The 22,866-nt window shown below is 41.3% G+C and overlaps 3 protein-coding genes across 3 annotated transcripts; 2 read left to right on the top strand and 1 right to left on the bottom strand.

The window, feature by feature from the left end:
• The first annotated feature begins 82 nt into the window (after positions 1 to 82).
• LOC118565691 (claudin-15-like) lies at positions 83 to 1,802 on the top strand. Its single transcript, XM_036146378.1, has 3 exons — positions 83 to 161; positions 232 to 339; positions 1,677 to 1,802. Exons 1-3 carry the CDS (start codon positions 91 to 93, stop codon positions 1,771 to 1,773), a joined length of 276 nt encoding a protein of 91 aa, XP_036002271.1. The 5' UTR covers positions 83 to 90; the 3' UTR covers positions 1,774 to 1,802.
• Positions 1,803 to 7,829: 6,027 nt separating this feature from the next.
• Positions 7,830 to 18,518, top strand: dnajc3b (DnaJ (Hsp40) homolog, subfamily C, member 3b). The gene is made up of 13 exons (XM_021319069.2): positions 7,830 to 7,964; positions 8,099 to 8,371; positions 9,781 to 9,891; positions 9,983 to 10,107; positions 10,192 to 10,266; positions 11,815 to 11,958; positions 12,089 to 12,270; positions 12,374 to 12,493; positions 13,664 to 13,769; positions 13,873 to 13,993; positions 15,741 to 15,873; positions 15,982 to 16,130; positions 17,272 to 18,518. Exons 2-13 carry the CDS (start codon positions 8,284 to 8,286, stop codon positions 17,415 to 17,417), a joined length of 1,500 nt encoding a protein of 499 aa, XP_021174744.2. The 5' UTR covers positions 7,830 to 7,964; positions 8,099 to 8,283; the 3' UTR covers positions 17,418 to 18,518.
• A 449-nt stretch (positions 18,519 to 18,967) lies between these two features.
• Positions 18,968 to 22,640, bottom strand: naa38 (N-alpha-acetyltransferase 38, NatC auxiliary subunit). The gene is made up of 3 exons (XM_012867665.3): positions 22,535 to 22,640; positions 21,410 to 21,581; positions 18,968 to 19,360 (listed from the first exon to the last, which is right to left on the bottom strand). The coding sequence occupies exons 1-3, from the start codon at positions 22,616 to 22,618 to the stop codon at positions 19,236 to 19,238; spliced, it is 381 nt and encodes a 126-aa protein (XP_012723119.2). The 5' UTR covers positions 22,619 to 22,640; the 3' UTR covers positions 18,968 to 19,235.
• Positions 22,641 to 22,866: the final 226 nt, after the last annotated feature.

Consider the following 22,866-nt stretch of genomic DNA (forward strand, 5'->3'; position numbering starts at 1 on the left):
ATTTAAATCATTCCTTCATAAAGTTTTCACTGGTTTACTTAAAGAGCCAGCTTTTAACTTTTTTTATTGCTGTCAAAAGGTCTTTGCACCATGGTCTCCGTGTCATGGTACGCCTTCAACATCACCCAGGACTTCTTTGACCCCTACTACCCAGGGATCAGGTGAGGCGCCGCAGCGGAGGCGTTTAAAGGTTGCTTAGCTGTGGTCTGACCGCCTGCCTCCCTGTCTCAGGTACGAAATAGGAGAAGGACTTTACATCGGCTGGTGCTCGGCTGTGCTCGCCATCGCCGGGGGAGTCTGCCTCACGTGCTCCTGCCAAATAGGCAGGGAGGAGAAATAGTGAGTTCCAGTTCCATATTGTGTTTATTATTGTGTTTTTAATGCAGATAGCTGGAAAAAAAAATGGCGTCTGCTGAAGATACGGTTACAGTTTGACCAGGCCGGTGACAAGAGGCGTTGTTGATTAACTGCAATTTCTCAAAATGTGCCTTCTTTAATACGCTACTTACAGAGAAGCATGTTCTGAATGGCTGCGTACCAGACAAAACAGTGTGTATTCTCCTAAAGTGGCTCTCCTTGGCGTGTTGAAGCAAAGTTTTAACAAACACAACAAGGTGACCCGATATATATATATATATATATATATATATATATATATATATTATTTTGGGGAGAAAAAACTTTTTTTGACCTTTGCATATTATTGGAAAATAAGTAGCCGGTATAGACATAAATCACAGAGTGTCAAGAAAGGACTAAACCAAAAATGTTATCTCTATCTTTTGACCATTACTTCATTCTGATGAGGAAATTCTACACAAATATAGATATAAATCAGTCAGAACATTTACTATAGCCTTTACATTAAAAAACTTTACATTAAAAATTTACTATAGCCTTTACATTAATTTTTTTACATAAAAAATTACAAAAGTCTTTACATTAGACTTTTTAAAAAGAGCCTCTGTGGGGGGTGCCTAAGGCGACCCAAGTAGCTCTGGCGCTCTAGGTTGCTTACACCCCGGGCTAGAAGAAAACTAGTGGTTTCAGCGGGTTAGAGTTTAAATGTTAGAGTTTAGCGCCATCTAGTGCAAACAAACAAACAAAAAGTTTGAAAGAGAATTCAAGAGTCAGCAGCGATCAAGTTGAGCTACTGCAAAGCTGTTGCTAAAGTAAACAACAGCGAAAGAAGAGGGCCAGAAGAAGGTTTATTGTCTCTAGGAAGAAACTTGGGTTGGGAGAGTTGCTTTTGAATGCAGGTCAAGAAGTTTGACTCTAATGCACAGACCCAACAAACAGCAAACACAGCACATGAACCCACAGCCGTACACCAGCTAAAGCACAGTGGTGGAAGGGTGATGATACGGGACATCGTGCCGTCATTGAGTCGCTGACGAACTAAAATATTCTACAGCTAAATGTGAAGCCATGTGTCTGACATGCAAAGCTTGTTGTTTTGGATTATTCTCTTCTAAATTAACAACAAAACCGTTCATGTTTTTGATTACCTTTATTCCGAGAACCAAAGACGACCAACTTTTTTTTTTTACCAACAAGTTGATGCATACAGTAACAAACTGGGAAAAAAAGCCTTTGATACAACTGTGTGTGTAAATGTGCTGCTCTGAAGACTTACAGCGCATTAAATTCACCCATCATCTGTGTTTGTCTTGCAGCCCGTTGGCTTATCAAAGCAGGGGAACGGCGTACTCTGGAGCTGCACCCAGCAGAAGCGCCGCAGCCAGCACTTATGGACGAAACGCTTACGTCTGAGCTGGAATTTTGTTTTTTTTTTTACCACCTCAGTTTTTATTCATGTAAATAAATCCTTCTTTGTTTTCGCTGCCGTTTTTGTCCGTGGCTGTGGACGCGCTGACGGTGGGAAACAACTGAGCATCTCTGTAATGTATATAGTTCCAATCTCTGAGGAGTTTCCTGTATAAATGTCCTCACCGTTGATCCGATTGATACTGTAAACACTGTACAAAGCTATTCTACTTTCCACAGATGGTGTCCTTTCAGCAGTTCTGTTCACATTTCACTGATGAAATCAACGTCAATCAACATAAAGACGGAAACGCCAAATCTCACTCTGATCTTCTATAATAAGGACAGGTCAAAAGAGAGAAGATCAAGATTTTATTTGTGTTGTTTTTGTACAGTTTTGTAAAGTACCCTCAAGAGAGAAGACGGGGAACAGATTACTTTTTGTTTCAATTGTAATGTTTTTTACTGCTAAGCAAAATAAAAAGTGTATGATTGATTATTTCTGTTGTACTTTATATTTCTGTAATCACAAAATAGTAATTTTTTAACAAAAATATTTCCACAGACATAAGAAAGTTAGTATTGTGAGTAATAAATATGTAGTTGATTCCATTCAAATAGGTCTGTAGATATGTATTAATTTGATCACCAACGATTTAATCTATTTTAATTATCCTTTTGAACATTTATTTTAAAAACTCTACTACAATCAATAAAAGAGGATTTATTTTAAATAGAGTATTATGTTATGATCTATAAAATCATGGGATGGCTCCTGACTAGACGGTTTTCCAGGACACAGAGACCGACACCCTCCACAAGCAGGGTAAGCCACCAATTTTCATTTCTAAAGAAGCTGGTCCTTCTCAAAGTGCTTTGTATAAACATGCAGTATGAACAGAAAGTTCAGTGGAAGGAAAAAGTCATATGACAAAAAGTCAGCTGTCACAAAACTTCTGTTAAGCCACTTCCAAAGTGTCTAACCAAGGATTGCTGGTTCAAAGTTTTCTTTTTCAGATTTATGTCATTTTTTTCTTTTTAAATTTGACATATAGGTCCTTGGAGTAAGAATGGAAAGACACAGGACCCAAGCTGCAGGAGGTCTGGCGTGAGGTTTCCACCATCAGCGATGTCTTTGTACCCTTTCTGAATGTTGTCAACCCAGGCGCCCTGATTTTGTCCTTGAAGGTGACAAAATCCACAAGCAGTTGAAAAGGTATTTGTTTATAAATACTGCAATTTGGTGACTGCTTCCCAAATTCATATTTCACTTTGCAGCGATGTTAGTCAACAGTAGCCATGTTTCCATCCAATTGTCACGCGAATTTTAGAGCAAACTTTTAAAATGTCGCAAAAAAGAAAATTAAAACCTTTTTGTAAGTTATAATTATTCCTCATTTATAACATTGTTCATGTTGATCTGAATGTCCTGGGTAAATCTGACATCACTACTCTGCTCCTACATTAAAAATCACTATAATAGACTTAATTTGATACATCTAAAAAGTAAAAGTAAATGTATTCAGAAAGCTCTTTAACATCCCTTTCTCTAACCTCAAGCCAGTTTCTTTCTCTATGCAATCCTCCGTCTTTTGTTCATAAATGTGAACCTATTTACATCCATGTTCTAATGTGCGTCGCCTTATTTCCAGTTCTCGACTGTGGGAAGGAGGAAGTGAGAGTGACAAATGTTTAGCTTATATGTAACATTTCTAAACAGAGCAGCGACGCGGATTTTAAGAAAGAGTTGCGTGGAAAGAAAAGTCAAAGTCGGTGTTGGGGACAAAATCTTTTCAGGCATTCCAGAGATTGGGAAGTTAGTTCAAAAACAAACAAACTTCTCCAGAAGCTGGGCGTGGGCACACATCCAGAAGACAAAGAACAAAACTGGGTGGAAAACAATGAGGTCTTACACTGGAAGAATTATAGGAAACACGAAGATGGACAAAGATAACAGAAAATAAAACAATAAAACAAAAAAAAAACTAGGCAGAGCAAAATGTATTCAGGTCACTGAGGCTTAGGCTAACTTCTACCCTTAAGGTCTTTTCCACACTAATGGAAATGTGGTTATGGGACTCAGATACATCACAACCACAAAAACCAAATTCTTTGCGTATGAAAGTTTCAGCATCTTTCCCAAAAATGTATCAAAATAAGCAACGGCCAATAGAAATCCACATTCTCTGGTTGAGAACATCACAGCCAGAGGAGCCCACAGACTGAATAAGATCGTCAAGAGGGCTGGCTCTGTGATTGCTCTTAGGCTGGAGTCATTTCAGACTGTGGTGGAGGGGAGGATACTGCAGAAACTGTTATCCATCATGGTCAATCTGGACCCCCCCCCCCCCTCTCCACCACACAATGGAAAGGCAGCAGAGCTTCCCTAACAGCACCGCGGTCGAACACACGATACAGGAAATCCTATTTGCCACGTGCCGTCACCCCGAACAATCACTTTCTTTCCTTCTGTTGCTGATTTCTCTTCATCATCACTGCTCCGTTTGCACAAATATAATGTAACTTATAACATATATACATTTTTGATGACATAATTTTATTGTATAGACATTTACATTTTGTATTGTACAGTACTTCTGTATGTCATGCTGCTGCAGACCAATAATTTCCCAATTCTGGGACCAATAAAGTACATTTTATTTTTTCTCTCTTTATCTCCCAGGGCGGCTGTGGCCACTAACATAGCTCACCATCGTCAGGGTGTGAATGTGTGGGCGAATGACTGTAGTGTAAAGCGTTTTGGGGTCGTCGGACTTGACATAACGCTATACAAGTACAAGACATTTACCATTTTCCAGAACAGGTTTGCTCCTAGTGTGTGGTGTCAACGGGCCTGAATGCAGATCAGAACCAAAATCACTGAAAACAGAGCGTAATGCAAGGTTTTTATGATAGCATTTAATTAAATTACATGTGATATTTAAGAACTTTTATGACCATTTGTCTTTATAATTCATTAAAACAGCAGAATGAAAACACATATCACCATGAATTGGTTTAGGCTCCTGAATGCAAAAGTGTTTGTTTACTGTGACAAAATGGAAGAAAGAAGGGGCAAAATAGGGAGAAACAGTGGTGCTAATTGGTAAAAGGGCAAATTAATCTGTAACCATCCTCAGCAGAGAAATTATAAATTTTTTTGACATGACCTCAATTCAAAAGAAGCAAAAGTGTAAAGGCCATTAACTAATGAGATTTTACTTAAAAAGCGATTGTTTGCTATTTGTCATTTCCTTTAGAATCAGAAGAACTCATTTTGAAAGACATGTTTGTATTGTTTGAAGCTTACAACGGCAAAGGGAAAAAACTGAGTTTGGTATAAAGCTAAATTAGGGATAAATGAAAAGGCAAAAAGTTTAGCACCAGTCAAAAAGGAGGAACAAGGTAAATGTATGTTGAAATGATGAGAGAATGTTTTGAACAGCATTTTACACATGGAAGCACCTGCATACTTTTGTGAATTGCCTGCTCTCACTGAGATCTCCCATCACTCTTTAACTTGAATAATTATACAGGGAAACAATATTTAATGTTTTAAATAAATAACGTACAGTTTAAAAGAACAAAGTTCATCAGTTGTTTAGCATTGCACATAATTATGATTTTCATTTATACCATTTATAATATCATGTTCACATTTCTAAACTGCGTGTAGAACTTGTTTACTTATTATATTTTTGATGTGTTTTTGAGGTTAAAACTAAGATTTTTGATTCCATGTCCTACCATGCGGGATTTATTTTTATCATGCCAACCTTTGATAATGTATGACAGATAAAAACAGCCTCTTACTGAGGAGACGCTGCAGGGACCACTGCTGAGGAGGCAGTGAATTGACTGAGCGAGGGTCCGCTGGTCACAGTGTGCTTAATGACGCAGGCGGTGCAGCAGAACCGTCAGTCCAACGCAGTTTAGAGCTCACCTGCATGAAACTACAACCCCACCGCTTTTTTACAAGCAAGACAGAGACAGATTGTGTTTCTGTTTTTTGACTGGCTTTACAGCATTGTTTCTGCATAGTGTTGCTGGCAGCGATAACATACTTCCATCCAGAAAGCTACATCCTGATGCTGCGGTGAGTATCTAAGTTATATCTCGAAGCGTTTTTAGATGTCATGGAGATTACCAGTGGCTGGGACTCGCCGCACGTGTTGACAAAAACAATGTTATCTGACAGTTGTGTTTGGTTGCCATATGGACTGAACATGAACCAGACACGAGACATTGCTAAGGCAGGAATCCTACCGATTTATTCAACGAGGCCTCCGGCTGCCTAGATGATGCAAGATCACAAATCCTGTTTGATTTAATGATATTCTCCACAGAAGAGAAACATAGTTTTGTTTCAGTATTTTACTTTAGATATATATATATGAAATAAAATAAATTGCTTATTACTTGTTAGTATCACATTTCTAAAACTTTAAATGAGCTGAACGAAGCATATATGCCTACATGTTAGACAAGCTGTAACAACGCAGGTGTCAAGCAGTTCATAAAATAGACTCAGTTTAATAAATTAAAATGTGAATGACCTGTAGGAAGGAAAAAGACAAGTACAAGTTTCTCATACTTGTTAGTTAACCCATCTCTAAAGTGAGCAGAATCATATTTCAGCCACTGCAGATGATTTTGCCAACAGGTGTTGTCTTTGTCCGTCTGATGTGGTGCTTTTTTTTTAGTACTTTTGATCTTATGCAAGAAGGTGATCCATGTTTGTTAAGAATAAAAACCTTTCCTTCCTCATACAAACTGGCAGCTTCACTCATTTAAATGTGTGTGGCAGAGTTCAGTTCATGTCATAGCAACATTTCTATGTAGTCCCTGTGTGGTGAAACAGCATAAAACACTCAAAAGCTGAGCCATTTATAATAAGCGTTTTACATCTGATATCTAAAACCTTAAATCATAAATAACAGGATTTACTCATTTGCTTTTAAGCTCCTCTCAGGGTGTGACTTTACAAAGCCAAATCTCTTTTTTAAAATATCTCTGCAAGCTGTCAGTGGTTTAGCTCCATATTTAAATGGCAAAACAAAAATCACATGTCATGGGCATGGTGGATTCAATCACTTTTGCCACGCCTTCTCTGCCTCCTGCAGAGCTCAGATTGATCCTCTAGGTGGAGCTTTCAGCTTAGCTTTACTTATTTTGGTTTCTCATAAAAATATAACATTAAAACAACAAAGCTTGTGTAAGAAGAAGAAGTCTCACTTTAAAAAAAACTCTAGGTGTGTGTCTCCTTGGTGCATTTTTTGTCAAAACAAGTCTGCTCTTTATTTAATGAATTTCCTCACGGTGGGTAGAGGCCAGAAATTTTACTCAAATAAAAGTAGTGATATAGATTTAGTATAACTATAGATTTTGGATATATATATATATATATATATATATATATATATATATATATATATATATATATATATATATATATATATATATATACTTTGTGTGGAATGTTGTAAATATATATATATATATAGATATATATATATATATATATATATATATATATATATATATATATATCTATATATATATATAAATGTTTATATATCTGGAGCGTGTAACAAAAATAATTTCCCTCTGGGATTATTAAAGTATGTCTGATTCTGATTCTGATACTTCTGAACCAGTAAAAGTAAAAAAGTACAGTGCAGTGAGCTACTACTAAAAGTTAATTTTAATCAGAAAGTTACTCAAGTAAATGTAATTAGTTACAACCTATGGTACATATACACCACGTCAACACATTTTAGGCCTACGTTTCTCTATTAAACATCCTTTGGTTACAGGGTCTTCATTAGCTGTGTAAGCCTAAAACTTTTTTTAATAAACAAAAAATTAACGAGCCTATTAAAACAGACGTTTTATTTTTTAATTCGAATCACTGAAATACATAAATGTTATCAATTGTTTCAGATGCACATGTAAAGAAACTGAAACTTGTAATCACTACCTGCCAAACCTACATTTTTACGGGCTGGACAGCACCGTGTCGCGTGTCTCTCTGTCTAGAAGGGACACGAGACATTCCGGGAGTGCCACCGGGTGTTAAAATAGTCTGTCCAATCAGAGCAGCCCACGTCTACAGCCCAACCCGGATGCGAGCCATGTGGACCAATCAGAAAAATGTATGCCAGAAAGGGAAAGCGACGCTACGAACGGACTGACAGGTATCCAAAAACTACACAGGCTGCCGGTAGTTTGATTTCCCCGTCGTCTGGTCGCAAATAAAATCCCGGTCACTTGCGGGGAAACTCGTGTTGCTGTCGGCGGCGCAGCTGTCAAACCTCTGCTTTCGGCTCAGGAACTTCTCAGCGAGCCCGCTCGGTTCCACCCGGAGGACTGTGGGACCGGGACCGTAAATACACGACCGGAGCTGCTCCTCGGTCCGACAAGAACGGGCTCAGCCGTTCTCAATGAAACAGAGCAGCGGGTCGAGCCCAAGCTGAGCCGTGAAGTGCGTCCGTCCCGGTGCGAGCAGACCCAGAGATGGAGTGGTGTCGGCGGGCAGGAGGCTCCAGCGGGCTGCTGTGCTCCCTGTCTCTGCTCTGCGTCCTCTTGGACATCCAGCTGGACGGTAAGACCGCTTCTGGGGGGGCTACAAACCGGAGGACCACTAATAACGAGACATTACGTCACTATTATCGTTATTGTTGCGTTAAAGGAAACTTTAACTGGTTACATTGTGACAGAAACTCCGAAATCCGGTGGCCATAAACGCAACGTAACCTGAAACCGAAACCGAACGTATAATAAAAAATAAAACACAAGAGGGAAACATTGAGGGCTTTAAACATAACACAAGAGCTAAAACACCAGGGAAACTTATGCTAAACAGAAGCACAACGTAGAAAAAAACTATAAAAAACAATAAACATTCTAAAGCTAAACAACTAGAAACATTAAATGCAGTTTTTAAGTGCAGATCTGTGATTAGCACGTCTAATAGAGGAAACAATTATTAGTGAATATTTTTTTAAACCCCCAATTCATCAAATGCATCAAACCTAAAGAACTTCCGCTCTCTTCCGTGCGTCAGGGGTTCAGCGTTAAACGTTGATGCAATTTATTTTTAGTTCAGATAAAAAAATAAAAATAAACTAGTTAATTTATTTCTAATCTCACAACTACTGTTTATATCTACAGCACATTAAAAAAACTGGAATGAGTCAAAGTAAAACCATAAAAATCAGTGTCCACCAATAAGAGTGACAGCTCATCGTTTTTGTTAATATTAGAACGATTTACCTCAGAAAACCTCAGAAAAACGCCCTTTGTTTTAGGGAGAAAGGTAAAAACAGTGTTATTATGCCAAGTTCACACCTTGAACTGTGAGCGTGCTTTTACAGAGCGACTTTATTAGCTTTATTTCACAGGCCTATAAATGTCTAATCAGTTGTGTTAGAATACAAAAAAAAACTATAATAATAATAATAATGAGAGAGAGAGAGAGAGAGAGAGAGAGAGAACCTGAGTTTTCTCTGCCTTCATGAAGCGCAGAGAGGAGCAGCTGTTAAATGTATTAGGTGTTTGTAATATTCTATTGTTTAAGTCTACGTGGGGAAATAATCATTACCGTCATAATCAACTCGTTGTATTATTTTAGCAATTTGTCCCTTTTCTGTTTTAGAAATATAATCAATCAAGTCGTGTTAGACATTTTTGTTTTAAAATGTACGTAAGTACTGTAAAACTGATATTTTTGTTGCTATTTATTGTTCTTCCCGCAGTATTCTTCACACTGTCAGAATCCTGTTCTAGTGATAATGTAATTTAATCCTGTTTTTCTCTTTGGCAGTAAAATTAGAAATGAAAACCATTTGCATTTGTGCTTGACGGAGTTCGGGTTTGGCTCTTAAGAGCGAGTAATTATGTCATCAGATTAGTGTGAGGAATCCTCAAAACCGAGGTGTCAAGCTACATCGCAGGCCGCCTTTGAAAGGTTTTCTCCCCCGGCGTGATTTAAGCCCAGATTTCCCCTTCCAGGAGTCCTGGGGGCGACTCACGCCGAGATCGAGCAGCACTTGGAGATGGGCCGCAAACTCCTGGCGGCCGGTCAGCTGGCTGAAGCCCTGTCCCACTACCACTCTGCCGTGGGTAAGATTACACGGCCGCAGAGCGAGCAGACGCTCTCCCTCTGTTTTATTTTCTCGTAAAGTAAAGATTTCGTTTCACTGACATTTTCCAGAGGGAGACTCTGGGAATTACCTGACCTACTACAAGCGAGCCGCTGTGTTCCTGGCCATGGGACGATCCAAGTCGGCTCTGCCCGATCTGAGCCGGGCCATCCAGCTGAAGCCCGACTTCCTGCCTGTGAGTCGTGCGCCGACCCCGACTGAACCTTTTTTAAACGGCTGTTCCTCAGTCCTTTCTCACACCATCCCACCTCTGTTTCAGGCCCGGCTGCAGCGGGGGAACATCCTGCTGAAGCAGGGCAACACGCAGGAGGCCAGAGAGGACTTCCAAATGGTGGTACGTCTCATTAGCTATGCCGCTGTGTTGTTCGTTTTCAAAAATGTGGGGTTTAAGTATGAATTAGGAAAAAACGTGGACCAGTCTTGGTCTTCTTTTTATATTTTCAAGAAAAAAACAAAAGATTAAGAGTTTGCTAAAAAAAAAAAAAATGTTTTTAATCATCTCCTGAAATAAAAAATCAGATTTTGTGAAGAAAAACATTAATTTTTACCAGTGAAATGGTCGAGCAGGCGTCTTCAATCTTTACAATTCTAGGAGCCATTTTTGCTCTCAGTCCAGCTAAAAAAATAACTTAGAGCCACAAATCTTATGCTGCGTTCAGACCGAACACGATTAGAGCATCAGGGGCGTCGGGTTTACATCAAGTCTAAGGTGAACGCACGTCTAGGAGCGTCGTGAGGTCTCACCCGTCGGGGGCGGCTCGTTTGGAGATTTTCAGTATCCGATCGTCTAAAACGGCAGACGCTAGAGTTGGAAAATCTATACGCTTGCAGCTGGACGCAAAACGTCAACCAATCAGAAACAGTGGTTCATTTTCCGACGGAAAAGCCAGGAAGTCGACAATTGAGGACAAACTCATCGTTGCTGTTTGTGGTCATCCTATAATCTATGATCAGTCGAGCCATCGCTACAGAGACAGTCCACGCTTGTGCGAAGCGTTTGGACGCGTCCGAGTTGAGGCGTCGGACGCTTTCTTGACTCTCAGATTGACGCGTTTGTTCAAAACACAGCATCACATGAGATTTGTCATTTTTAAAGAGCCACCGTTTTTTGTTTGTTTTTAAAGAAAAACAAAGCATTCGCAAAAAGAGTGTAGCTACATTTTGTTCTGTGGGATGCTGATATTCGAGGAAAATGAAATAAGCAAGTAGATTTCAACCACATGACACAAAAATGGATCTAAAAAATGATCAGTGGTGCTTTTTGAATCATTCTTTTTGTGGAAATTCAATGGTAAAAAAAAAAGGAAAAATTGCTAATACCTGCATTTTCTTACCCCCAAAATATCTACATTTAAAAACATCACTTTAAAAACATCATTTTTTGGCAAAATTATAAAGAGTCATTGTGAAAAAAAAAAAAAGTTTGTCCCATTATCTTTTGTTTTAATACATCTGGCTGAGAATCTAGAAATGAATGAATAAATGAATGAATGAGTTGTACAGCGTTACCGGTGCCACCAATCGGCCAACATGTTGCACCCTTACCGCGTTTTCCTGCCGTTTTAAACACTGATCGGTTGTAGATTATTCAAATGACTGACATTCATTTAAGATAAGATAGGCTTTATTGATCTCACAATGGAGAAATTCACTTGCCACATCGATTCATACAAGAAGGTGCAGAGTAGGAAAGGTGCATTTAAACAACCTTCTTCTAGCAAATCTTGGCAAAGTAGGAACTAGAAAAATACAAATGACGTCCAGGTTAAAATGAAGTTTTACAGTTAATTTTTGTACCGAAGCACGAGAAATTTGGCCAAAGAAGCAACGTAATGATTTTCTCCAGGAGAGAATTGCGTCTGATCGTCATTTCCTTCCTCAGCTGCAGCGCTCTGCCGACCACAAAGAAGCTCAGGAGCAGCTGCTGGAAGCAAGCAAGCTGGAGGACCTGCAGGAGGAAGCCCACGCCGCATACCACCAGGGCGACTACAGCGGCGCCATCAAGACACTGGAGAGGGTCTTAGAGGTTTGTCCTCTAATAATTTAACCCTTATATTGGTTTATCTAGAAAAACAGCAAGATATGGTGAAGAAAGGACAAAGTTACAGGAAGCAGTGGCTCCACTTCAACTTGTTGACGTCCATTGTTTGTCCCAGATCTCTCCCTGGGACCCGGAGTCCAGGGAGCTCCGTGCTGATTGTTACATGCGGATGGGGGATCCGCAGAAGGCCATCCTGGACCTCACGCCCGCAGCCAGGCTGCGCAACGACAACCGTGCAGCCTTCCTCAAGCTCAGCCGGCTGCATTACAGCCTCGGAGAGCACCACGAGTCTCTGAAGTGAGCGCCGCGCCGTCTGCCGTGCAAACGGGGCCGTTTCCTTCTCTGCGGGTCTGCAGATCTGTGCCGTCTCTTCACACGTCGCTCTGTTCCCCCCCGACAGCCACATCCGGGAGTGCCTGAAGCTCGACCAGGACGACAAAGATTGTTTCGGCCACTACAAGCAGGTGAAGAAGCTCAGCAAGCAGCTGGATTCTGCAGAGGAGCTGATCCAGGAGGGGAGGTCAGTGCGCCTTGATGGTTGCTTTAAAGCTTTAAAGCATGAAACTTTATTCATCCTGATGCAGGTTCTGTCGCTGGAGATCCACATTTAGGAGATTTAGAGTCTGGACGGTTCTTTTGCCATTTGCCAGGTCTGGACAAGTGAGCAAAATGTCAAATTGAGTTTAGTAAAATCAAACATCTACTAATAAATCTAATGATACTACAGAATGTAGTGGACTTCACACTGTTTCCTGTGTAAATTATGTGTTTTCTTGATGTGTGACATTGCAGTTTAAGTATTTTGGTTTTCAAAAATCAAACAGAATATTTCACTCCTACTACTCTAAACAACTTAAACTTGAAATGTTTAACTTAAACTACGGCTGAGTAAAACACCAAGCAGAACACTAAAGATGCAATTCTTTTTTTACTTCACAAAATATAGGCACCAGTTTGAATCTGGATTTAGGGAGGAGATCAGAAGCCAGTTTGTTTTTAATTTCTATTTTTTCACAATTTGTAGATGGTAAAAAAAAGATAACGCTTCAGTAAATGGTTAATCTTTTGTTCTCAAAAACCTTAGCAATCAAGACACTTCAATCTGGAAACGTCTGTTTATGTTTTTTTGTATATATTTCCCTTCTAATAGATTTCTTTTCAGGCGAATCGTCTCATTAAAAATGGAAAACATTGTGCTCTTATACTTCTATTTCCCAAACAAACGGCCATTTAAACTGTCTTTGTCGTCCTTTAGCCGTTATTCTTTCTTTCTTTTTTTTTTTCTTTTTTTTTTAAGTTTCTGTTCGTTAAACGCCATCAAAACTCAGATCTGTTGCATCCATTTATTTTTTTTAACACGTTAGCTCTGAGCAGAGCGTCTGCTCCCTGGAATATATGAATCTGGGACATTTCTCCTCTTCCGTGTGTTGCAACAATAAACTGCCTCTAAAATAGAGGATCTCTGAGACGACTGCTCACTCTGTAGCAGATTTACAGCAACACGCTCCAGCCGTGTAGTTAAACCGAGCAGATGTTAGATCCACTCATCTACAAGCAGCCATTAGGACCAGCGTCCCGCCATCTGCTGCTAGTATTTATTCATCTCTATCAAGGTACCAGGCGATTGGTGCAGACAGCTGTAAGCTCAGGGAGCCACGTCAGCTCTCGTTAACCCTCTCTCTACAATCAGGTTTCGGGAAGCTATTGAAAAATACGAGTCGGCGATGAAGACGGAGCCAAATGTCCAGTTCTACACGAACCTGGCCAAGGAGAGGATCTGCTTCTGTCTCGTCAAGGTGAGAAGGGAGACGCCTCTGCTAGTTTATGATTGAAACGGAGGGATCGGCAGCTTTCTCCTGCTTTAGGCCTAACTCCCTGCTCCTCTTCATGCTGCTGCAGCTTCAGGTGGCCGCCGAGGCCATAGACGTCTGTTCAGAGGCCCACCAGAGAGACCCCCGCAACGCCAACATCCTCCGAGACCGAGCCGAGGCCTACATCCTCAACCAGGACTACGAGAAAGGTAAGGAGGCGAGATGTGCAGCAGACGTGGGTTGATTGGATTACCTGTTTAAACACAAAGAAGCCAGAGGAAGACAGGCCCAGTCAGACACCCTGCAAAAAGAGAACTAAAAATAAGTACAATTTTCTTGAAATTAATGTATTTGCCCTTGATTTGAGCAGGTAAATAAGGTTATTTGCCAATGGAATGAGTATTTTTACCCATAAAATAAGATAATTAGCAATACTGCACTTGAAATAAGGTGATGGAGATGAATTGTTCCCATTTTAAGTGCAAATATCTTATTCCATTGGCAAACAGTCCTATTTATCTGCTCAAATCAAGAAAAGATTTCTTATTTTTAGGTCTACTTTTGCAGTGCATACAACCCGCTAATGTTTGGATACAAGACTCAGAGAAATTGCGTCTCATCATGTATGATCCAAAGACATCAAGAACGAGCCAGAAACCACCGAGGCTCAGGTCTGTCGTAAACGCCAGCGTCGCTGTCCACAGTGAAGCCCGCTTAGCATCCGACCCGAGAGGGAGGCGATCCGGAAAGAAGCGCCCACTCCGAGATGCAGCCGCACACGCGGGTAAAGCGAATGCCTTCAGAGGAGAGAGCGGTACGGCCGCCATGACGGCAGAATGTTTGGAGGCGTAACGATGAGACTCTACGACCTAAGAGCGCTGCAGCATCATGCTGACGCTCAGGTCAACCTTTTCACAAATCTCTAGCTTGATGCTCGTAACTCTGACAAGTTTGGGGCTCCAGCAGGACAATGATCCCATACACACCTTAAAACAGGACCAGATGAAGCAGATTAACATCAGGCTCTCTGAAATGGACTGGAACCCAGTCTCCTGAGAAAAGGTTTGGACCCGTCTGTCAAACAGCCAAACTGAGCCCCGTCATTCCTGTTAGGAAGAGTGATCAGAAACCCAAGCAGATCGATGCCAGGGCCGCGTTAAGGGCTGCAGAAACGATGAGGTTTCACTACAAATGACCGAGGAGCGATCAAACAGAAACTTGTGTGTGTGTTGGAGCACAGGCGTGTAATTCTGACCCAGCTATGCATTAGAGAACGGCCACGATAAATTCAAAGCTGCGCGCCCAGTTCTTGCTTTTGAATTGCACCAAACTTGTTGGCTATAAACTAAAACCCTCCTCCCTGGAAGCGAGCAACTAAAATGCATCATTAAAACTAGGGCCGCACATTTATCGCAATATTGCATGTCTCAAAGAATCGCCTGAAGTGCAATAAGTGATATTTGTTTAATTCAACAAAGTTTGAGACGGCAAAAACTTGATAAAGTTGATCAACTAAAGCCAAGTAATTATATTGCAAAAAACATCACAAGACAGATGGCAATATTTTTATTAAAACCTTGTGTTTGATGGAAGTGATGAATGTTTTTTAGTGTTTGGATAGACTACTAATCATCTGTGGTCTGTGTTTGCTACGATCTTAAAGCAAAAAGACAAACACTTTATTTTATTACTAATATTGTCGCATATCGCAACTTTTCCTAACATGGTCTAATTAAAGCCCACAATTAACGAGCTACCCGCCCCCGGAGGTCAAGCCCTGATAAAGACGCAGCCATGGCCAGGGATCTGATTATTTAGGGACCATTTCTTCACCTGATGCACCGTAATGCAAGCAGGAGGATTTCTACTCCGGCTGTTTTTGTTGTACAGACACCTCGAAGCTTTACTGGATGCCATTTTTCCCTTAAATTAATCTTTTTTTTTCTGGTACTCCAGCTGTTGAGGACTACAAGGAGGCGAGGGATTTCGACGGCGACAGCAACGCCATCAGAGAGGGTCTGGAACGAGCTCAGAAGCTGCTCAAACTCTCTCGTAAGAGAGACTACTACAAGATCCTGGGCGTCAGCAGGTGACGTGTCCGTCCGCCTCCATTATGCGCGATATTAGGCTACTCTCTTTTTAACTAGACGTGGCCGCTGTGCTCAACCACAAACCGTCTGTTCCTGCCGTTCCTCAGGAGCGCCAACAAGCAGGAGATCATCAAGGCGTACAGGAAGCTGGCGCAGCAGTGGCACCCCGACAACTTCCAGTCCGAGGCGGACAAGAAGGAGGCCGAGAAGAAGTTTATCGACATCGCGTCGGCTAAAGAAGTCCTTACAGACCCAGGTCAGGAGCTGGTTTTACTCAACGCAACACTTGTGTGGTAGGAAACACCTTGCAGTGGGAGGGGAGGGGGGCTGCAGAAAGACTCACTTTTGTCCACAGAGCACATCTACACTGCAAAAAGAGAACTACAAATAAGTACAATTTTCTTGAAATGAATGTATTTGCCCTTGATTTGAGCAGGTAAATAAGGTTATTTGCCAATGGAATAAGTATTTTTACCCCTAAAATAAGATAATTAGCAATACTGCACTTGAAATAAGGTGATGGAGATGAATTGTTCCCATTTTAAGTGCAAAAATCTTATTCCATTGGCAAACAGTCCTATTTATCTGCTCAAATCAAGGACAAATACTTTAATTTCAAGAAAAGATTTCTTATTTTTAGGTCTATTTTTGCAGTGTGTGTGTGTGTAGCAGCTGCTTGCATAGCAACAAAATGCTCCTTTTAGCATACAGATCCATCATGCAGGGTTTGGTATGAAGAGGAGGCTGATAGCTTTATACTGAGGACCTCTAAGGCTGCAGCGTTTTAAAGAAGCGTCAAAGTAGAAAGCTTTGGTTTCTCGGGGGTCGTTAGGATCTCCAGTCACAATCTGTGCATCAACACCTTCATGTTGGTGCACAGACTGTGATCCATGAAACCTTTACTGTATTTCAGGACATGTGGATCTCTTTTTCTATAAATAACATTTTCTAAACAGCATGGCATAAATATAAGCCCTACTTACTCTGACATCCCTAAAATAAATGCAGTGCGTCCATCTGCCCTGACATTAGAGGGATTTAGTCACAGTCTGTGCGCAGCCTCTGTCAGTGAGCAAACAGCATCTGGCCTAGTCAAAGTCCACATGTGGGTCCAATGGAGAAGCTGAGGGAAGATTAATGATCATATATCCTCTCCATCCATCCAGCCTGACTGAACTTAGAGCCTTTCTGCAAAGGAGAGCGAGTAAAAGTGTCTTTTAGATGTGTAAAGCCGGTAGGGACACATCCCTAAAGTCGTGCAAATGCATGCCGCACTTTTCAGAAATGAAAAGCTTGAAAGCCACGTTTGTTCTTCTTTCTTTGGTCGGGTTCCTCTGACTTCTTCTTCTGAGTTTCCCCTCACCTCGTTCCTCCTCTCTTTCCCACCAACGGTGTAGAAATGAGGCAGAAGTTCGACGAAGGCGAGGACCCTCTGGACCCGGAGAACCAGCAGGGCGGCGGCGGCGGCCAGAGGGCCTGGCCGTTCCACTTCAACCCCTTCGAGTCCGGCGGCAGCTACCACTTCAAGTTCGAGTACAACTAGCGAGGCGGAGCGGAGCCGGCACCCGCAGACGGATCTGTGCCTCAGCCTGGACGCCGTCGGTTTAGTGACATAAACTAGGACTTTTATTTAACTTCTTCTTTTAGAGGGGGACCCGTGGCTCCTGTTCAACGGTGGATGAAGAAAGTTGAAGGCCTTTGCCTCGGCTCCTCTCTGGGAAGCTGAAAAGGCGTTGAACGAAAACCCGTGGACGTTTCTGCTCGTATTTCTCTTTCTTTGTGCCAAACTCTGAGCCCCGGGCGGACGAGGACGGTCAGCGTTATTCTCCTCGCTCGCAGTATTCTTCAAAGGAACCACGGCTTCGCTGACGGCCGTCGGCCCCCCTTCCACCGTCCCGCAGCGCCTTTGGGAGTCGAGACTTTTTATAGTCGGTGGCATTAACGGCGTTTTGTTGGTGAAACACTGAAACCTGTGGATTTTATATCTGCTTGCTTTTTGATTTTGCTTGAAACTGGTTTCTAGAGGTCCTTCTGTGAGGATAATATATTGGCTTGAGAATGTCGTGTGTGTACAGCAGCAAAAACAATGAACGAAAGCCTTTAAAATGTTTTTATTTTTATTTTTTTTGGTGGTGGTGGGGGAAACCCTCCACAGCCTCTTCCTGAAATGTTACTGCGTTTTTGGTTTTTCTCGGACTCTCTAGACCCAGAAGGCCTCGTTTCTAAATATGACGCTCGGCTGAAGCTTGGACTCCAGTGCACTCCGTGAACAGAATATTTGGATAATATTTATCTAAAACATGAAACTAAATTGTTGCAGGATGAGTTTGTAATCCAGACTCTTAACGTTGCAGCCGCTGAAGACGGACTAAGTAGGATTTTTTTTTTGTTTGCTTTCTCTTTTTGCACAATCTTAAGTTATTTTGTTACCGACATGTTGAAGACATACGCGACTGGAACTGCTTTATTTTGTGAACCAAAATGTGACCATGGGGGGGGCTGGTATTTAAAGATGAGAGGAACAGGTTTGGTTTCAGATTTTCTCTTTAGGGTTTCTGGTTGTGGCATCAATTTCTTCTTCTGCTGCCAAACTGACTGGGTGGAAGTGCTGCAGTGTATTAAAGGATAAAACACCCTCCCATCACCGCTGGTCGTTACTCCTTTGCCTGAACTGAACCTCACTAACCAGATGGATCGCTCTTGTTGGTGGATCCTGTCTCTCTACATGGTGGAACATTTACTGGTGGGTTAAAAGGTTTCTTTGAGCCCATAAAAGCAGGAGTTGTGCTCTTTGGGCCTGAGGGCCGCAGGTTTTCCGATGACCCCGGACACTGAAGCATGTGATCCGCTGGCGGATTGTTTTAATCAAACGCCAGCGGATCTTACAGCAGTTTGCATAAAAACAAAATAATAAAGAGGTTATTAAAGGTTGGTTTCAGCGAGATGACTTCAAAGGCAACAGTGAACGAGCCGCATCCCGGTTCCACGGCGACAAGATTCCTCCATCCGACGGGAAACTTGTACGGTGATCTCAGATTCTGCACAATTTTTAAACTTCTAAAAAAAAAAAAATAAATAAGTGCTGCTGTGTTATAGGATCATAAACCAAATGGTCAAACATCAATTTATTTTAAAACGCTAACAAAGGAAACTTGCAGCCACATATTTGCACAAAACTTTGTCATAAATGCACTTGGCCCGATGAGGCCACATCCACAACTGCTGGACTTCTCGTCCGTTCACCCGGGGGATGGGGTGGGATGCGTCCGGAGCGCTGGCACCGAGGTTCTGCGTCAGCCGCCCTGGAACGTGTTTGATTGTATTGCCCATGACAGGAAACAGTCACACCAATGCTGGCTGGTCAGTGGTTGGCTCCAAAGCCCTCGGCGTCCTCCAGGCTGTCGGCCTCCACCTCGATGGACACCACGTGGTGACCGGGGATCATGGCCAGGCCCAGGACTCTGGGTTCCCCCTGGGAGAACGTGTCTGAGGGCAGAAAACACACAAAAGCTTCAGAACCAATCGCTGCTTCCTAAAAACTAAGTAGTTCACATCTCTGCTGTTATTTCAGCTTTTTTTTTTTTTTTTGTAATACGTTGTTCTGTTTTAATGCATAATCGCACATATACCAATATTTAATAATTTCCTGCTGATGCGGCTGAATTTCAGGCTGTGGGACAATAAAGGATTTGTCCCCTCTATAAAGCATCCCAACCACCAGCCAAACCTTTCCAGGGGCTGGACAATACAGAAAAAAAACATATCGCTAAAATAGGAATCGGACTGATCGATATCGATAATTATCAACAAATTCAAAACATGTATTTTAAGTGCAGCCCTGGCCGTTTTTAGATAAAGAACACTGAATTCAAACACAACCCTTTTTTCAACCAACTTTTCACTAAAACTAAGTCTTAAAAAAGAAAAACACGCGCTCTCTGAAGTCTTTGAAGCTTGGTGAAGGAGTTTTCCTGAATCTGCGGAGGATGCAGTGACTGTAGTATTAACCTAAACGATTGGCTAGAAAACAAAAAGGAAAACTGTTCTTCTATTGACTTTTTACTGACCCCTTTTTTTCTATTGAACTACTCGTCTATTGATCGATATGTCATTATTGAATTATTGTCCAGCCCTAACCGACTGCATTAAAACTCCCGCATCACCTCCTACAAGTCTAGTAGGAATGAGGAAATCCTTTAAGATATTTAGCCATGATTGATTTCAGCGTGTGAGGAAGGTAAATAGAGAAATACTCTGAGGCCTGTTTCTGCTACAAACGCACAAACTTGTTAATTGCAGCGAGCATTTGATCAACTCTAAAGCTCCATGGGGAGTATTTACATGTCTGTTGATAAGCAGAAGATAATTGTGCCAATTTCCACCATTACTATTCCAAACAGCATTCACAATTATTACTATTAGTGTCTTTGACATACAAGATAATATCAGGTTTCTGTGATTTTTTTTTCTCCACATGTGTGACAAATATTCTTCAATTAATCTTTCAAGTGAAAAAAAAACAAAGCAATTTGCTAAAAAGAGGAGAAAGCAGGTGAAATAACCAGGGTGCATCAGTGTTGTGTTCATTTTCAGCATTCAGACTTCTCTGGCAGCGATCACTGAGCCTCCCGGCATCTTGACTCGGTAACATTCCCACTCAAAATCTCTCTGAAGGGAAAATAAAGTTCTGGACTCTGGCTCGCCTTTCTTTTGTGATGTTAGATGCCCGTTTGGACTCGCTGTAATGATGGCAGGTAAAACCGTAGCTCAGGTTTAGCTTCCCAGCAGACACCTGGAGGATGGGGGTCAAAGTTGACTGCTAATGATTATAGACTATGAGGACAACCCCAGTTCCATCTGAGGAAAAGTGGCACCAGAGCACGATACTGCAATACTGTTCTATTGTTGTCTTTGTGCTAAACATCCATCCATTCATTGTATGGGCATGCCTGTCCCTATAAACAGACACACTGGGGGAAAAAACAACCTTACATGCACACACACACGCTGATCCACAAGTTCCATGTTGGTTTTTATCAGATCAAAACACGTTACCGACTGTGTAGGGGAAGGAAGGGCTCTTCTTCGTTTTAGTCTGTGGCTCTAATGTAAGCGTTCACGTTATTATGCTGTAACTGTAAGTGGAAGTTTGTGGCGTTATAGGAATCATTTTTGTGGGAACGAATTAAATTAGGCGCGATACCCGCAACCCTGCGATGAACTTCAGAACCTGAGCATAAATGTTGTTTACTATGAGGAAAATGTTATGTTGAAATTATATATATGAAACCTTTCATTCTTTTACCATAATAGATGAGATGCACAGACCACAACTGCTCTTGAGTAGGAAAAGCTTCCTTTTAGCCTATCAAACACTCCTGATTATTATCGTATAATTTGCTTAGTGTGGAACCAATCTGATGTGAATGCTTTAAAAACACCTCACAAAAAACACACTGGTGTTAAAAAAAATTAAATAAAAAATGGTTAGGAGGGGTGACGAGGTCCCGTGTTCTCCTCCGGCTCCTTTCCCACCTGAGGATTTGAGGAACTCCTGGGCCGAGCCCAGGATCACATTGCAGTCCCGGTCTGTGCAGAGGAAGAGCCCCACCAGGGTCCGCCCGTCCGTCATGCGGATCCTCATGTTCTTGTTGAGGAGCCCCTCCAGTTTCTGCCTGGCCTGGGACGAGGAGGACACTTCGGACTCCTGGATGAGACGACAAGAACGAAAATGAGAGCAAACTGATAGAAGAAGGAATTTGTATCTCATTATCACGACATAGTATCTCATAACAATAAGATCCAACATCATTACAGTGACTTCATCTAGTAATGGTAAAAGGTCTCAGAATGAAAACTATATTGCATTAATCTCATAGAAAAAGTCAAAAATATGTTACTTTTTCTTCTTTTGGATTTTCCCATTAAAGGGGTCGTCACAATAACAATAATAATACACTTTATTTAGAAAAAGGCCCCTTTGAGAACCATCAAGAACACTGTACGGTACAGAACGATAATGCTGAAACAACAATCAATAAAAGTTACAGGGAACCGGTAGCTAATCACAGAGAGAACAGATGGGTTTTGAGTTTTGGATGTTTTAATGACAATAATCATAATAAAGTATACCACAATAATTAGATAATATTTCATGATGTGTCCAATAATAAGGACATAGTATCTCTCATGAGTTTCTCCTGACTTTGCAACATGTAAAAATAACAAACATGATCATTTCTCATAATTAAGGTTTAGCCATCTCATTATTATGAGATATAGATATTTGTTTTTCCTTCCATCACAGTTGCAGAAATGGGCTGAACCGAACTAACCTATTTATCAACAAAACCAAATCCAACTCCGGACTGTTTCGGTGTTTACATTCAGCGGGAAGCGCGAGAAATACCTGAGAGGAATCCGCAGGACTTCTAGTACTTGGTCTAATATTCTGAACCGATGTGACAGACTGTGACAAGAAAACACATCAGATGTCCGAGCTCATCTGTTAGCCGCTAGCTAACGTTTAGCTTCGCCTGGAGCCCTCACAAAGCTCCATGTGTTTGCTATAAAACAAAGTTTGTGCTCCTATTATTCACATTGGAATCAGAATGAGCAAACTGCTGAATACTAAACCAAAACCACCAGAGATATACCTACATGTGCCGAAGGACCATTTTCCTCAATCATTGTGTCCGTTTTTCCTCCTGTTGTTGCTCGGGGAGCAGTTTCCCTGACGGACATGCGAAACCGGAAGTTGCGACATCTTTTTGTTTCACGGATTTTCAGATTAAACAGTTTCACAATTGACGTTTTTTAAAGATTTGATGGATGGAACATTTAGGCAACGTTACAAGGAAAACAGTCTTGGAATACTAATAAATAAATAAATAAATAAATAAATAAATAAATAAATAAATAAAATAACACTGGAGAAGTGTGTGAAATTCCACACTTCTCCAGACTCTAAAGCAGGGGTGTCCAAAGTGTGG

The sequence above is a fragment of the Fundulus heteroclitus genome, chromosome 14 (genome assembly GCF_011125445.2).
Source record: "Fundulus heteroclitus isolate FHET01 chromosome 14, MU-UCD_Fhet_4.1, whole genome shotgun sequence".
NCBI classification, from domain to species: domain Eukaryota; kingdom Metazoa; phylum Chordata; class Actinopteri; order Cyprinodontiformes; family Fundulidae; genus Fundulus; species Fundulus heteroclitus.

Excerpts from the sequence above, each read along its gene's own strand:
- dnajc3b (XM_021319069.2), top strand. The coding sequence starts at position 8,284 with ATGGAGTGGTGTCGGCGGGCAGGAGGCTCCAGCGGGCTGCTGTGCTCC. Across the intron at positions 13,994-15,740 it reads CAACCAGGACTACGAGAAAG|CTGTTGAGGACTACAAGGAG; the intron begins GTAAGGAGGCGA and ends CTGGTACTCCAG. Across the intron at positions 15,874-15,981 it reads AAGATCCTGGGCGTCAGCAG|GAGCGCCAACAAGCAGGAGA; the intron begins GTGACGTGTCCG and ends GCCGTTCCTCAG.
- LOC118565691 (XM_036146378.1), top strand. The coding sequence starts at position 91 with ATGGTCTCCGTGTCATGGTACGCCTTCAACATCACCCAGGACTTCTTT. Across the intron at positions 162-231 it reads CCCTACTACCCAGGGATCAG|GTACGAAATAGGAGAAGGAC; the intron begins GTGAGGCGCCGC and ends TCCCTGTCTCAG. Across the intron at positions 340-1,676 it reads ATAGGCAGGGAGGAGAAATA|CCCGTTGGCTTATCAAAGCA; the intron begins GTGAGTTCCAGT and ends TTTGTCTTGCAG.
- naa38 (XM_012867665.3), bottom strand. The coding sequence starts at position 22,618 with ATGTCCGTCAGGGAAACTGCTCCCCGAGCAACAACAGGAGGAAAAACG. Across the intron at positions 21,582-22,534 it reads AAAATGGTCCTTCGGCACAT|GAGTCCGAAGTGTCCTCCTC; the intron begins GTAGGTATATCT and ends CGTCTCATCCAG. Across the intron at positions 19,361-21,409 it reads GGAGTTCCTCAAATCCTCAG|ACACGTTCTCCCAGGGGGAA; the intron begins GTGGGAAAGGAG and ends TTCTGCCCTCAG.